The sequence below is a fragment of the Erpetoichthys calabaricus genome, chromosome 10, assembly GCF_900747795.2.
Source record: "Erpetoichthys calabaricus chromosome 10, fErpCal1.3, whole genome shotgun sequence".
Taxonomy (NCBI): Eukaryota; Metazoa; Chordata; class Cladistia; order Polypteriformes; family Polypteridae; genus Erpetoichthys; species Erpetoichthys calabaricus.
This window is the reverse complement of record NC_041403.2, coordinates 49,894,334-49,911,868: the sequence shown is the minus strand read 5'-3', so window position 1 is coordinate 49,911,868 and position 17,535 is coordinate 49,894,334. Positions and strand designations below refer to the sequence as shown.

General features: G+C 41.0%; 1 protein-coding gene across 4 annotated transcripts in view; it reads right to left on the bottom strand.

Annotated features, from left to right (window-relative positions):
* The window catches only part of zzz3 (zinc finger, ZZ-type containing 3), a 225,967-nt gene that overhangs the window by 48,348 nt on the left and 160,084 nt on the right, over positions 1–17,535 (bottom strand). For all 4 annotated transcript variants that reach the window (XM_051933111.1, XM_051933113.1, XM_051933112.1 and 1 more), the window contains one exon: positions 13,314–13,461. In XM_051933111.1, the coding sequence (XP_051789071.1) occupies positions 13,314–13,461 (148 nt within the window). The remainder of the gene's footprint in view (positions 1–13,313; positions 13,462–17,535) is intronic.

Genomic DNA, 17,535 nt, shown 5'->3' with positions numbered 1-17,535 from the left:
CCACATCTTTAGTGTGTTCATCAACACTTGCATCCTGTCAACTATTGACATATCATTAAAATTCTGCTGCAGAATATAAAACTGTTCCTGCATGGTACACTACTTGTCTATGTTGATTATAAAGTCTACACTTACTTGATAGATTTTTTTTAAACATTTGCTTTCTCAGTATTTCAAAACCCTGTTACACAACTATGCAAAGTATAAGTAAACCTCTTGTCAAGGTCACAACTGTGTCCACAGACAGACACACTGCTGATGGCTGCACCCAAGAGGTCATTAAAGGCAAGGATTTTGGTTTCTTCAGGACACTTGCAAGCCCAGACACTCAGACCCCTCGCTCAGTCTCTCAAGAGCCCTAATCAGAGCCTCCATCGATTCCGCAAAGATCACAGCGTTGTTGACATAATCAACAATGTCAAGATCAGTGAATCTTTGTTCACCAACAGATGTCCCACAGCCGCTGGACCTTACAATCCTGCTCGACACCCAGTCCATGCAAACACTGAATAGAATAGGAGCAAGAACACACCCTTGACAAACCACAGAATCAACTAGGAAAACACAGAGGTTCTTCCTCTACTCTGCAGAGCACTCACAGTACCAGTGTACAAGCCGGCCATAACATCCAGCAAATTCGGGGGATCTCGCAAAGTCTCAGGATACCCCAAACGGCAGCTTGATCAACTGTGTCAAACAATTTATAAAAATCAATAAAGGCTGCAAAGAAACTCTGTCAATATTCACGTTTGCGCCCACTGAGAGCCTTCAGTGTCAGGATGTGGTCTATTATGCGTAAAGACAGACTGCTCCAGTCACTGTTAGGTGAGCAAGTGATTATGGACCTTCCTGAGGATGACCCTATCAAGGACCTTACCTGGCACCATGAGCAGTGTTATACCCCTGTAGTTGCTGCAATCCAGGCGATCACCCACCCCTTTCCCAGATAGGGACAACAAGTCCTGTTTTCCAGTTAGTTGGGATGATGCCCGTTTCCCAAACGGAAGCACAGATTGCTTGCAGTGGAAAGAAGACTGCTTTACCACCAGCCTGGATAAGTCCACCCCGGACATCACAGATCCCTACATCCTTCCCTATCCTCATCTGGTTCACAAGCAGTGTAGTCTCAGTGAGATTGGATGGTTCACAGCTAATTGGAAGATCAGCCTCAAGAACCTCAACACAATCTAGCTGGAGGATCAGCTTTAAACAGCTTCTCAAAGTAGCCAGCTGCAGCATCATCCGTGAGGATCTTTCCATCTTCCAAAGACTTGGATGTATGTAATACTTCAATTCCTCTGTAAGCAGAATGTGGATCACTAGATCATAGACTGTGTTTCACTTGTTCATAGATTCCTCTAACAAACACCTCCTTATCTGCCCTCGGACCCCTCGCAGCCATCCATCTCAGTTCCCTGTACAGATCGGATGTTGCGATCAAGCCATTTGCTGCAACCTCTCTTAATGACATCCAGGATGCCCTGCAAAATGAAATACCTCCTTCTGGGAACACTAGTAACAGTGTCTGGTAAGCAAATTAGCTCAACCACAACCAGCAATATCTGATTTCTTAAGTACTTATCCACCAGCTACAACATCTATAAACTTAATATCCTGACCTTAAGACTCATCTACAAGGATTTGGTGAACGTGTCTAAATGTGTTTGTGTTAAACTGTTTGATGACTGTAGAAGAATGAAAAGTACGGTTTGTCCTCATAATATGCCCTAGTGGCGACATCTCAAATTCCACACACTTTTAACATTGTTATGGCAATAAAATATTTAGTACCTTAAATTATACTAAGCCAGGTGTATTATTAGAATTTTTATAGTCAGCAAAGTCGATAAAAATGAGATTAGACAAAATATCCATTATGGAAGGCAAATATCACACCAAGATTAATGTAAAGGAAAACATATTTATTACTGTGCTTTATAAATACATTTAGTCCTTCATGTGCTGTGAAGTAAATAAATAATGTCTATCTCCTTTCTCCGTCCCAAACACGAGTACCCAAAGATTTGCAGTATGAACACTGGCCACTAATCACTCAACACTGTGACAAAAGATCTATAGCTGGATTAACTCTTTCAGAGTGGATGTCAACTTTTGTCAAAAGGAGAGGTTGATGGTGGTTGTCAACTGTAAACAGTGACAAAACATGCCATTATGTTTTAGTTGCTACAAGGAAAATTAGCTTCATTGGTCTGACCAAGATACCATGTGCTTGAGTAGCGAGAAGCAAACAAAAGTAAAAATGGCATTGACAACTGGCAAGAGATTAAAGCAAATGTGTAAAGCAAAATACCCCGTGAATGACATTTTGCATATTAATCGCTGAATTGGACTCTGACTTGTTAGACTCTGATTTTAATAGAAGTGATCTAAAACAAGAGTGAGGTGCCAGCAACACTTGATCACTCCCCAGTTGATGGCGGTGCTGAACAGGCTTGTGTAGCTGATGCACTTATGGCAAAATCTGCCTTACAATGACAAGATGTACAAACCAGATTGTGATGCACCAACTACACACAGCTGTTGCCAGCTCACCCCACAAAGACAACCTGGCAGCCAGCCTGCTGCAAATTCCTGGTAACTGGCTGCCACGGCACACAGCCAAAGACATTTTATGTTGTTTTCTGTGTGAAACCATTGCTTTGTGTGCTTTTCAGAAAACTATTTTTTGCAAAAAATATTCACCACTCAAAGAGGTAAAACTAAACTGACACTTTATAAGTTTCTTTTACTGGATTGCACGTAGCACACTCTTTTCTGCTTGGGTGTGTGACTGAGCCCTGCAAAGGACCAACCGTCCACCATGTTTGCTTCTTGCCTTATCACTATTGCTGCTGTGATAATCACTGGCTCCCTGCAACACTAAATTGGGTAGATTAAATTTGCTCCTTAGCAAACAGCGTGTATGCTTACAACTTTTGTTCAGTTCTTTTCACTTGAATGTGCATGGCAAAAAAAAAAAAGGGAATTTTTTTTTTTTTTTTTAATACAGTTAATCAAGTATTTATACCTTAGTAAAACAAGTTCTGTGTTAGGTTACTTGTTAAGTAATCTGCCTACGGGATTAATTTTAACTGAGAATGACAGGTATTCAGACCTGTGTTCGCTTCCCGGGTCTTCCCTGCATGGAGTTTGCATGTTCTTCCTGTGTCCAGGTGGGTTTCCTCCCACAGTCCAAAGACATGCAGGTTAGGTGGATTGGCGATACTAAATTGGCCCTAGTGTGTGCTTGGTGTGTTTGTGTGTGTCCTGCGGTGGGGTTAGCACCCTGCCCGGGATTGGTTCCTGCCTTGTGCCCTGTGTCCAGCAGACCCCCGTGACCCTGTGTTCGGGTTCAGCGGGTTAGAAAATGGATGGATGGATGGATGGATGACAGGTATTCATTATAACACAGTTTTTTGGATTCCAGGATTGTTTTGGGAGTGCTGCTTTCTACTTTCCTTCAAAAACTACCATGACCTAGCTGCCATGAATATTTTGTAAAGAGAAAACAAAAAAAGAAAAAGACTCTAAAAATGAAACAAGTCGTTGGTGTGAAATGGATGTTTAGCAATTACAAATGCCAAGAAATAAAACCTTTTGTTGACTAGGCAATTTCATAAAAAACTTAATTATAGTGAATACTGTTGCAACTGAAAGTTTTGTTTGAAAAGATTTTTTGATTCACGTGTTAGTATTTTCAAAGTGATAAAAAAAACAGCAAAGATTGAATGCTTAAAAAATGCAAAATGAACGAATAAATGTGTTCCACATTATATGATTAATGCAACAAGTGGATGAAGACAAATATGACAAAACTCTATAAACACACACTGGTAGTTGGCAAAAAGCTGAATATTGATTTTTATGACTGATAGCAGCATTAGGAAAGGGAGTAGCCTAACAATATTAAAACACAAAAGATCTTGCCTTTAAATTTAAATTTAGAGTTATTCTAAATAATTACATGTAAAAAGGACATTGGAAGCAATCTGTGAGAAAATCTACCTATTCACTTTTAACACATTTTGCCTAATTAAGTGCATGTTATGTTAAATGTCATTCCTAAATTACCCTGGCATGATTAAGTATAAATGTGTGCACAAGTGTGTCTGTCCTAAGCTGGAACTGGTTAGTTCCTGCACAGTGCCTGATTTTTTGGGATGGGCTTTGATTCTTAATGACAATGCAGGTAGAAGCTTCCTTTGTTATTAAATTCACTTTTCAAAAATTATGGGGTAAGCATATTTAATATAAATTGATCTCATAAATAACCTACACATATAAACCAAGTAGGGCTGGGCAGTATGGAAAACAATCACAATGATTCTTTTCATATCACTCAATATTGATATACTGTATATAATATATACCAAATCACTATTTCTGCCAAACTTAAAGGTTTCTTTTTACTCCTAAGTGACATGTGAAGCTATCATAAGATTATAATTTTGATGTAAATATTATTTGCTTTCTGTCAGAAGTTGAACAGGACAAATGTACTGCAGAACATTATACTACTGTATTTTAAATAAATAAAACAGACATATATAATAAACTAAAACCTGACCAGTGAAAAGCTTCAAGTGTTTTAAGAGAACACAAACAAATAAAATAGGTAATATAAAATAAAAAGGTCGAAAGATTTTAAGTTTTACAGGAAAATGCACTAAATTTGTTGGTCAACTCCAAGTAAAATAAAATATTAACTCTAAAATTCTAAATTCTTAAATTTAAAACTAAAATCTTAAAGCTTTCATGTTTTAGAGGAGAATTCAAAGTAAACTCTTTGATCAGTTCCAAACAAATAAAGCCGGTATTAATACCAAATAAAATCTCAAAAATACGACCTCTATACTGTATTCTTTCCTTTGTAAAGACTGAAACTGCTTTAAATGGTTGGGAAACAAACCCACAAGTAAACAGACAAAAACATTCTATATGTATCCTCAGTACAAATTCAAGCAGCATTCAAATGTAAACAAAGGAGAACATAAACAAAATTGACACATTCACTCAATTGTTGTCAGCTTATGCTCCAACGCAGAAAACTGCACTGCGTGACTTGCAGGACCCAATGCAATTGCTTTCAACGCGGGACTGATTTTCAGTATTGCAGGTAGCAGTCCTTGAAATTAAATTTAAAACAGATCATGTATTCATTCTATATATAATTCACGCTAAAGGACAGCACAGGACAAATGTGCGGATTTTGTTTGCAAGGATAGGGCTTTAAGACACAGTGTCTGGGGTGGGCTATTTTCAACTTGAGCAGCACATGGTTGACACGGCAGCCAAAAATTGGAAAGTCTAAGCATTGCGGCACATGGTACAAAAAGCCAAAAACTGAAAAAGGATATTGTAATCAACACGCTGGAGACTGTTAATAATCATAGGTGTGCTGTCACAGCTGATGCTTGGACCAAGAATTTTGAGAAAACCTCTTTCAAATCTGCTACCATCAATTATATTAATGACAGTTACAATCCTTTGTCAAGGATGCATTTTGCAACCCCGTTTAAGGCAAGCAAGGAGTGAAAACATTCGCACTTTACGGTTTCAAAAACTTATTTTCAAAATTGACTGTTATTGATTCAGGAGCAAAACACAATAGCTTCCTTGCGCGGCTATAGCAGATTAAACTGTAGTGCCCACATTCTTAACACAATTCTCTGAAGTGGTTTTACACCAGCAGTGATGAAGATAGCACCTGAATTTGCACAGCTTCTGGCTAGTGTAAAACAGTTCGTCAGGTATGATAGATGGATAGGATAGAAGATGGATGGATGGATAGATGGATACTTTATTAATTCCCAATGGGAAATTCACATACTCCAGCAGCAGCAAACTGATAAAAACAATATTGATTAAAGAGCAATAAAAAACACTGCAAGTTTAAAAAAAAAAAAAAAGTGACAGCAGTCTGTCGCTGAAGCTGCTCCTCTGTCTGGAGATGATACTGTTCAGTGGATTCTCCATTATTGACAGGAGCCTGCTCAGCACCCATCGCTCTGCCACAAATGTCAAACTGTCCAGCTCCTTGCCTACAATAGAGCCTGCCTTCCTCACCAGTTTGTCAGGCGTGAGGCGTCCCTCTTCTTTATGCTGCCTCCCCAGCACACCACCGCGTAGAAGAGGGCGCTCACCGCAACCGTCTGATAGAACATCTTCAGCATCTTATTGCAGATGTTGAAGGACGCCAGCCTTCTAAGGAAGTATAGTCGATTCTGTCCTCTCTTGCACAGAGCATCAGTATTGGCAGTCCAGTCCAGTTTATCATCCAGCTGCACTCCCAGGTATTTATAGGTCTGCACCCTCTGCACACAGTCACCTCTGATAATTGCGGGGTCCAGGAGGGGCCTGGGCCTTCTAAAATCCACCACCAGCTCTTTGGTTTTGCTGGTGTTCAGGTGTAGATGGTTTGAGTCGCATCATTTAACAAAGTCCTTGATTAGGTTCCTATACTCCTCCTCCTGCCCACTCCAGATGCAGCCCAAGATAGCAGTGTTGTCAGCGAACTTTTTCATGTGGCAGGACTCCGAGTTGTATTGAAAGTCTGATGTATATAGGCTGAACAGGACCGGAGAAAGTACAGTCCCCGATCCATGCCACCAGGTATGATTCTACTCCCATCTCTGTCAGCTTGTCACTAAGGAGCCGAGGTTGGATGGTGTTGAAAGCGCTAGAGAAGCCAAGAAACATAATTCTTACAACACCACTGCCTCTGTCCAAGTGGGAGAGGGATCGGTGTAGCATATAGAGGATGGCATCCTCCGCTCCCACCTTCTCCTGGTATGTGAACTGCAGAGGGTCGAGGGTGTGGTGGACCTATGGCCTCAGGTGGTGAAGCAGCAGCCGCTCCATGGTCTTCATCACATGTGACATCAGAGCGACAAACCGGAAGTCATTCAGCTCACCAGGACGTGATACCTTTGGGACTGGGGTGATGCAAGATGTTTTCCAAAGCCTCAGGACTCTCCCCTGTTCCAGGCTCAGGTTGAAGATGCGCTGCAGAGGACTCCCCAGCTCCAATGCACGGGCCTTCAGCAGTCGTGGCGATACTTCATCTGGACCCACTGCTCTGCTGGCTCAAAGTCTCCTCAGCTCTCTGCTTACCTGGGCTGCTGTAATTGTGGGTGGAGGGGAAACTCTCTTCTATGCTGGTATCAGCAGAAGGATGGGTGGAGGATGCAGTACTCTGAGGTGAGAGTGGGTTTGTGTGGTCAAACCTGTTAAAGAAGTTGTTCATCAGGTTCGCTCTCTCCACATCTCTCTCGATGGTGGTACCCCGCTTCGAGCTGCAGCCAGTGATGATCTTCATCCCATCCCACACTTCCTCCATACTGTTATTCTGCAACTTCTGCTCCAGCCTTCTCCTGTACTGCTACTTCACCTCCCTGAGCTGGACTCGGAGTTCCTTCTGCACGCACATGAGCTCATGCTGATCACTGCCTTTAAGAGCCCTTTTTTCTGATTCAAAAGGCCCTTGATGTCACTTATAATCCATGGCTTGTTGTTAGCATAGCAGCGTACTGTTCTTACTGGAACTACAATGTCCATACAGAAGTTGATGCAGTCAGCAGTGCAGTCAACAACCTCTTTAATGTTCTCACTATATGATCCCTGCAGGATATCTCAGTCCGTAGTTCCAAAGCAGTCTCTCAGAGGCTGCTCTGCCTTACGGGACCACTTCCTGAATGAGCGTGTGGTTGTAGGTAGCTCCCTCACTCTTTGTTTTTAGTGAGGCTGAAGCAGAACCAGGTTATGATCTGCTTTCCCAAGCGCAGGCAGCGGGGTGGCGATGTATGAGTCTTTAACGTTTGCATACTAGGTCAATAGTCCTATTTTCCCGGGTGTTACAATCCACATACTAGGAGAAAGCAGGGAATGTTTTGTCCAGCGTCACATGGTTAAAATCTCCAGAGATTAGCACAAGCGCTGCGTTTGTAGTTTAGCAACAGCAGAGTGGGTGTTGTCACCCGCTATCTCCACGTCCGTGCGACGCGGGATGTAAACAATAAAAACATTGGCGTGTCCAAACTCTCTGGGCAAGTAATAGGGATGCAGACTTACAGCCAACAGTTCGATGTCCCTGCAGCATGTGGAGATTTTGACTTTTACATGTCCAGGGTTGCACCATCTTGTAGTCACATAGAGAGCGAGTCCTCCTTTCCGCTTCCCGCAGGTATTTGCGTCTCTGTCCGCTCTAACTGTGCTAAACCCGGGTAGCTCCACGTTAGCATCTGGGACGCTAGTCATTTTTGTAGTCAAAAACACAACAAACTGCATTCTCTGTAGGTCCTGACATTTTTCGCCAGTGCAGCCAGTTCATCGATCTTATTTGGTAGTGAGTTCACATTTCCCAGGATCACAGAAGGCACCGAAGGCTTGCATCTTCACTTTCTCGCTAGCTGTTTAGCCTTTAGTTTAGCGCCAGCTCTGCTGCCACAATACCGCCTTCTTACCTTGTCAGGTAAATAGGGAACCACAATGGCACAAGCCTTTGTTTTCAGCGCTTGAAGTTGACTACCTGAATAGACGAGTCTCAGCATGTAAAAATCCATGTCCAAATAGTAAGAAAAAGGTAGAAATATAAAGCCGTACACGGAGCTGCTGGAAAGGCTGCCACTCATAGTGGTGCCTACCATTATTTGGTAAACTTATTGGACAACAAGGCAAGCTTACGAAGCCACTCAAACAGGTCTGTGGAGACAAGATATAGTGCTGAATTCTGTGTTACAGCAATTTGATGAATGGCCGTCTCAGAAAAAAGATACAACTGCGGTCTCTTTTCTGAAACCATTCAAAGATGTGACAAACTGATTCATAATCAGATATTACTGAAAAAACTTGTCAAAAAAACTGTTCAGAACCAACTCTTATCCACATGCTCTACAAAGTAGCAACATTTCTCAGTCCCAAGCTTCTGTTTCTGTATTTTTTATTTAAGAGGAACACAAAGCTGCAGGAACAAAAAGAGAGAGTAATAATTTGTAATAACTGCTATTTAATGCATTTGCACTAAATCAAAGACTGGAGTGAAGTTAACTGGTTATCTGTTAGTGATGCCCTCTTTCATCTCAGATCTTGCGAGCAGACAAAGAAATGCCTGTTGTGTGCTTGGGTACAGTGTTCTTGTATTGTTAAGCAAAAAGTACAGTGAGAAAGTGGGGAGTGTCTGTTAAGATACCAGTAATATGCTGACTTGAAAAACGTATATTTTAAGCTTAAAATTATATGTGCAACTTCTACGTAGACCTTGTGGTATAGCGGGTCCGTGACTTTGAATGAATGATCAGTTTTTAAAATAATTCCATTTGGCTGTGTCACTCTCTGTGGCCACAGGGAGTTTATGAGGTAATTGGGGCAAGTCACACCTGCACGTGAGGATGCGATCATTCTCAATTGCTCCATTGGCTTCCCGCAGTTTGTGATTGAGCTGCTGCATTCATGGAGCCGTACAAGTACGGGCCAGCCTAGGAGATCAGAAGTAGAAGGAAAACGAACAGAAAAGAGACGCATAGAGCAGAGGTTAAAGGACAGAAGGAAAAGCGGGACCTGGGAGTATACCAGCGCTTTATTAGGAAGAAGCAGATGGACGAGGATGGTGCCTCAGGAGGAGGCACGAGGATCACTCCTGCTGAGCAGCCCAGAGCAGAAGTGATCGCAGTGCTCTGGGATGTCTTCTCGCCGGGTGGAGCCTGGACTGGCAGCGGTGGGAAGATGTCACGCTTTCGCCAGGAGGAGCCTGAATTGGCAGTGGTGGGAGCAGGAGCAGGGTCCAGAGGAATGCTGTGGATCAGACGGCGGGGACACAGGCCAGTTATAAGGAATGTCTGCATCTGCTGGTGTAAGTCTCTGACAGTGTTGGGTTCAAGCGTTTCCAAATCTGGAAGAAGCAGCAAGGAGCAGGACCCTCACCGTCACACACCTACTTTTATTGACCATTCCACATTTTTGTAGAATGAACAGCAATTATTAACATAGATCATACTTTATTTCAATATAGAATAGTAACTGGTTGACTACTTACAAAGCTTCCACAAGACATGTTGCTTACACGGCTCTTTCTGATCCTTTCTGTGAAAAAGACGTGTGTACTTGTGCTCATAAAGTATTGATAAAGTCACATCGGAAGATCTATATTAAAAACTTATGAAGCAGAATCATCGCAAAAAAGTAAAAAGGACAACTGGACCAAAGAGGAGAAACCTTCAGCCACCTGTTTGTGCAAGATCATGTTAAACAGGCTTATCAACCATACATCACTTTTTTCCTTAATAGAATCAATTTGTTTCTGCGGGCAGGAGCAGGAGAAATGAGGACAGGTGTATGTAAGAGTGGGTAGGTGTGGATGGTGTAGTGCAGGTGCAAAAAAAAACTCAGTCCCAAACAATCCTCAACTCCAAGGCACAATTTGTAGTACACACTACTCTGCTTCTTGTCGGACTTTAAACACCCAAAATATCTTCCGACACTAGCGAATTCCTCAGACATTTCTTTTGAACAATGTCATCATCTTTGGAGCCTTGGGCTGTGTCCTTTGGGGTGTCTTCTTTGGTAACACTGATTTTTTTTCGGGTTTTGACATACTGGCATGCACTATGGAGTTGGATTACTGCCAAAAATCTGTATACAAGAAAAACTAATTTGTAAGCACAAGTGACACTTTCAGCAAATTTTACAAGTGCAAGTTAATTCCACAGTACATGGCTGCTGCAGCCCGAACATTAACACGTGTGCTGCTGCCAGCTACCACTATGCTCAGTACTATGTGCGTCAATGTAACTTGACGTGGCTGTAATCGTATTCCAGCCACACGATTGATTTGGCATGGTGCTATTCTCATTATCATTGGCTTTTCGTGTTGTCTGTCAAAACATAGATGGAATGAGTTGTATTGACTTTCTATCGAGGATAAGTTATTTCACAAAAATTATCTTTGCTATTTATTCGCCTAGCCCTAAAACCAAACTTTGTTTCTTTTATTATTATGCATTAACTAATCTACTGATGCCATTCAGCTATTTGTATGTTAATAGCTAATGTCAAACAGAATGATTTAGGGCTACTGTCAAGTCACCCAGACATTTATAGACTATGTCCTTTGGCATTAAATTAGGATCTAAAGTCAGACTGCACCTGAGCAGATGATGTGAAGACATATAGTGTTAAGGCAGATCTATTCATGTAGCCTGTGTGAAGCATGCCAGCCATTTTCAACAGAAGCACACTTGTTACACCAAGTATAGTTTTTCACTTCTACTACTCATCTGTTTAATATACAGTGGGTACGGAAAGTATTCAGACCCCTTCAATTTCTCACTCTTTGTCATATTGCAGCCATTTGCTAAAATCATTTAAATTAATGTTTTCCCTCATTAATGTACACACAGCACCCCATATTGACAGACAAAAAAAAAGAATTTTTGAAATTGTTGCAGATTTATTAAAAAAGAAAAACTGAAATATCACATGGTCCTAAGTATTCAGACCCTTTGCTCAGTATTTAGTAGAAGCACCCTTTTGAGCTAATACAGCCATGAGTCTTCTTGGGAAAGATGCAACAAGTATTTCACACCTGGATTTGGGGATCCTCTGCCATTCCTCCTTGCAGATCCTCTCCAGTTCTGTCAGGCTGGATGGTAAACGTTGGTGGACAGCCATTTTTAGGTCTCTCCAGAGATGCTCAATTGGGTTTAAGTCAGGGCTCTGGCTGGGCCATTCAAGAACAGTCACAGCGTTGTTGTGAAGCCACTCCTTCGTTATTTTAGCTGTGTGCTTAGGGTCATTGTCTTGTTGGAAGGTAAACCTTCGGCCCAGTCTGAGGTCCTTAGCACTCTGGAGAAGGTTTTTGTCCAGGATATCCCTGTACTTGGCCACATTCATCTTTCCCTCGATTGCAACCAGTCGTCCTGTCCCTGCAGCTGAACAACACCCCCACAGCATGATGCTGCCACCGCCATGCTTCTCTGTGGGGACTGTATTGGACAAGTGATGAGCAGTGCCTGGTTGTCTCCACACATACCTCAGTGCAAGACACATGACAGCCCGCATGGAGTTTGCTAAAAGACACCTGAAGGACTCTGAGATGGTGAGAAATAAGATTCTCTGGTCTGATGAGACCAAGATAGAACTTTTTGGCCTTAATTCTAAGCAGTATGTGTGGAGACAACCAGGCACTGCTCATCACTTGTCCAATACAGTCCCCACAGTGAAGCATGGCAGTGGCAGCATCATGCTGTGGGGGTGTTTTTCAGCTGCAGGGACAGGACGACTGGTTGCAATCGAGGGAAAGATGAATGCGGCCAAGTACAGGGATATCCTGGACAAAAACCTTCTCCAGAGTGCTAAGGACCTCAGACTGGGCCAAAGGTTTACCTTCCAACAAGACAATGACCCTAAGCACACAGCTAAAATAACAAAGGAGTGGCTTCACAACAACTCTGTGACTGTTCTTGAATGGCCCAGCCAGAGCCCTGACTTAAACCCAATTGAGCATCTCTGGAGAGACCTAAAAATGGCTGTCCACCAACGTTTACCATCCAGCCTGACAGAACTGGAGAGGATCTGCAAGGAGGAATGGCAGAGGATCCCCAAATCCAGGTGTGAAAAACTTGTTGCATCTTTCCCAAGAAGACTCATGGCTCTATTAGCTCAAAAGGGTGCTTCTACTAAATACTGAGCAAAGGGTCTGAATACTTAGGACCATGTGATATTTCAGTTTTTCTTTTTTAATAAATCTGCAACAATTTCAAAAATTCTTTTTTTTGTCTGTCAATATGGGGTGCTGTGTGTACATTAATGAGGGAAAAAATTAATTTAAATGATTTTAGCAAATGGCTGCAATATGACAAAGAGTGAAAAATTGAAGGGGGTCTGAATACTTTCCGTACCCACTGTAAATCCAACTAAATAAACACTTGCTATGATAAAAGACCTGCTGTTCATCCATACTAAGAGTTATGCAAGTTAGTATTACGTATTAAATTAAATGCCTTAACAAAAAAGAGCATTTTGATGAGAAAAAAAATTGTGGTTTTTTTGGCAATTTAGCATGCTTCAGTCTACGTTAAAAAGCCATGCACAAATTTTCACTAACTGTTCTGTAGTTTGCACATGTCTGTGGGGTGAATTTCAGTCACTCAAATGAGAGTGAATGGATGCAGAATATAAGCATATTTACAAACAATTATATGCATACATAAAAAAAAAAATTCACTATTTAAACTACTTTTAATATTACATAAACCATAAAACTTAAGAATTTATATAAAAAAAAATATTACTGTTCATGACATGACAAAATTACATACCTTTATCAAATATTAGCTTTAATCTTCTAGTATTGCGCTTCTTGTTTTTAAATTCTCTTTCGAAGTCTCCCAAGCCAGAGGTATATTGGTCCCATGACACCTCAGGAAGTTGCACAACTCGTTGTGGACAAGGAAATCCGATATTAACCTGCAGAAAATTGAACCAATTTACCTAGATGCATATACACACACACAATCATATATGAGGGGTGATCAAAATGTTCTGAGCATGACAGATCAAGAGGAAAACCAGTAAAACCAAACAACTTAAATTTTTCAACTTAATACAATGAACACTAATACCCTTATACTAATAACAGTCTCAAAATATTGAATGTCACTCAATTAAAACATTCCATTTTGCTTAAGCAACCACTCTTCTGTGGTCGACAGAGTGTCTTCAATGACATAGCATGCCCCAAGAAGGTAGTCTTTCAGGATTGAGGAACAAGTGGTAGTCACATGGCACCACACATGCAAAATTAGGTGGGATGCAGCACCTAAATATCCAGTTTTCCAAAATAGCCTTTCCAACCCAGGCAGACAATCCATTAAAGGTGGGCATTAAACAGGTATGACAGCAAATACTGGTGTAACATTGCACAATGATCTGAATTTTCCCATACCACTGATAAAAGGACTTTAAACTACAAAAACACCACAAGACACACTCATTACTTTCAAGTCAATTTTTTTCCCTCAAACTACTACTCTGGGTGTTGTTGATAACACTGCAGAACAAAAATTCTGAGTTAAGACGAGAGGCAAAGAACTTTAACTTTGAGTTCAGAATCTGCTTGCATGATCCTATTCCGCCCTTCTGCTAAACAGAAACCCACCATTAATCGGGGTGTTTTTAGGATTTGCAGGTTATCAGGGTCTCAGCCCCCTCTATGAGTTTTGTTTTTGCTTATTCTTACACCGAGATAAAATTGATCACAGCATCATCATATATAATGGACAAACAGATGAGAGTTTAAGCCTTTGAAGTCCCAACACCCTTTTTTCTACTTTAGGATAAAGCTTGAAATACCAGGGCAGTTACATACATATTGTATCTGCACTGAATTCAATTATGGTTCTTTTAATTAACAGAATCATGCAAGGTTTGTAAACTATATCACTAAATAAATTTAAACATCAAAAATATTACTGTCAAGATAACTTGTCAAGGCAAGTAATGAACGATCACTTTACCAGAGTGGAGTCAAAATCTGTATGTGAAGTAGAGGAACAGAGCACATGTACATTGAAGCTTTGACCAGATTTTAAACTTTCTGTGCTTGCCTTAGCTCCTGTAGTAAAGACAATACTGAGCAAACTAATAAATACACTGTTGGCAAGAAGAGCAACAACTTTGATTTCACAGGTGTCTCCAAAATACAACAAACTGAGGATGATGGAGGAAGCAGAAACAAACAAAATTGAGGCTGATATAGGTTTCAAAAAAGGGAGGGTCCTTGGTAATTTGGAACTGGTTTGGTTTCAATGTTTTCCACTTAAACCAAGAAACAGTATTTTGCAAATTATGTTGTCATGCTGTGGTGGCTAAAGATGGAAATATTGACAACATTTTTAAACACCTGAAATCAGCTCATGTGCATAATTATGAAGAAGCTACTAGAATGCTCATGATGTAGCTAGCCAGTGCAGAAGCAATGCTTGTCTCAAAACATCAGGAAGCACCACCTGCTACCACTCCATATGACAAAACAAGCAAAAACTGGAGGAATATAATATATGCAATTGCATATCACATAGAAAAGGACATGACACTGATTCAGATGGTAGAGAAACTTGGTTTCAGAAGGATGATTCAAACTTTGGACCAAAGAAATAAGATACTGAGCTGTAAATATTTTAAAATATTTTAATCACTGTATATTTTAAATATTTTAATTCACTGTATACCACAGTGCTATACTGATTGTGGTGACAGGTATATGAATGAAATAAGCAAGGTTGCATTCTTTTCCGAACTGCTGATTTATGGTTAAGCCAGACCACAGAGCCATATCTAAATCACATTACACTGATGGCAACAGGAACCTGACAAGCACATGCACTTCTTACTTCCCAGATACCACAGAAGGGATACAACTGCAGCCATGCTAAGGAAGGCACTTTCATCCTGGTGTTAAAAAGAACTGTGTCATGTTTGTAAGACTACTGACGGTAAAACAAATATGATCTGAGCGTTGGAGCTGAACCAAAGGACAAGACTGTGCCATTTATACACAGACTACTCATTGCCATTGGTAAGCTTAAATGGTCAAAAACAAATTGCTTGTTAGAAACATAAGCCAGAATTTCTAATAGCAGTTACCTGAATCAAAGCATAAAAAATTTGAGTACACTAGAATAATATACAAACAGGACATGGTTTGGATTGGTTTATTTATGAATATTAGACTGTGGCTTCACTTTAGAAACTACATATAGAGATCTACTCGTTAGCATTTTTTAATGGCACTATTTTTACTGTCAACCATCTATCCATTTCTGCTGCTTTTCAGAGTCCGGATCACAATGGCTATGATCTAAGCAATGATGCTCATACATTTCTTTTGCCTGCTAACTCCTCCATCTTTTCGTGGGGGGCGAGAACAACAAGCACAGCCAAGAGATTTAATCTCTCCAGCGTGTCCTAGCTCTGCCAGTGTTTCAACCCAGCTGGACGTGACCAAGTTGTCCAGGAGGTAACCTAAACAGATATCCAAAGCACATCAACTGGCTCCTTGTGATGTGGAGGAGCAGTGACTCTATTTTGAGCTCTTTCTGAAAGACTGCACTTCTCACCATATTTCCAACGCTGAGCCCAGACATCATACAAAGGAAAACCATTCCTACCGCTTGTATCTGCAGTATAATTCTTTCTGTCACTACTCACAATTCATGACCATTGGTGAAGGTAAGAACACAGATTGAACAGTAAATTGAGATGTTCACCGTTTGGATCATTTCTCTTTTCAACATGACTAACTAGTACAGAATCTGCATGACTGCAGACGCTGCACCAAACTCCTTTGCTTGAGGCAGCACCTCAACCCCAACCTGGAAAGGGCACTACACCCTTAACCAGCCGAGTACTACGTCCTCGGACTTGGGAGTTGCAGATCTTCATCTCAGCCACTTCACACTTCGACTGCAAACTGCCGCAGTACATGTACAAGGCCAGAGCACAAATGAAGCCAGCAGAAGTACATCATCCACTAAAAGAAGAAATAAGACCCTAAGGCTACCAGAATAGACAATCTCCACTCCTTGTTACTGCAAAGGAAAAGAACAGCTGGCGTGGTACCAAATACTTCCAAGGCACAAAACGTACTGCACATATTGTACATGACAAATGTGTTCAGATTTTTCATATACATGCAAGCAAGAATTTGACTGTACTTCATACCCAAGTCTATAATCTACAACTATGCAATGCATCCACCTGCTTATGCTCCAGATTTATCTTTAAAAAATAAATTACTTATTTTGCAAATGATCCATTCTTAAAAAGAAACTAGATATTTCTAGTACTTGCATATAAAATAGATAAGATAGATGGATAGTACAGTGGTACCTTGAGATACAAGTGCCACAACGTACAAGTTTTTTGAGATACGAGCCGTTACTAGGTCGATTTTTTGCCTTGACTTACGAGCCAAAATTCGAAATACGAGCCATCAAAGAGCTTGTCGCGGCACATTCCGAGGAACTGACGACGGAGGAGTTGACGGAACTACAGACGCGGCAACATACGGAGGTTCTGCAGGAGATCAGTATCGCGAAGGAGGCAGAGGCGGAGGAGGTTACGTCATAAAGTGAGATAAAGAAGTGTTTGCAATGTGGGAAAAAGTTTCGAACTTTAAAAAAAAGAAAAACCCTGAAAAAGTTGCAACTGATCGTGCAGCGGCGCTATTTAATGACACTTGCCTAATGCTTGACTTTATTGAAAAGAAACACCCTGAAAAAATTGCAACTGATCTTGCAGTGGCGCTATTTAATGACACTTGCCTAACGCTCGACTTTATTGAAAAGAAACATCCTGAAAAAACTGCAACTGAACGTACAGCGGCGCTATTTAATGACACTTGCCTAACTCATTTCAGAAACATTCTAAAGGGGAGGACTAAACAAAGCTCCTTGGATAGGTTTCTATTGAAACGCCTTGAGAATGTATGTGAGGAAAGCATGGCAAAAAAGATAAAAACTAGTGAAGAAGAAAATTAAG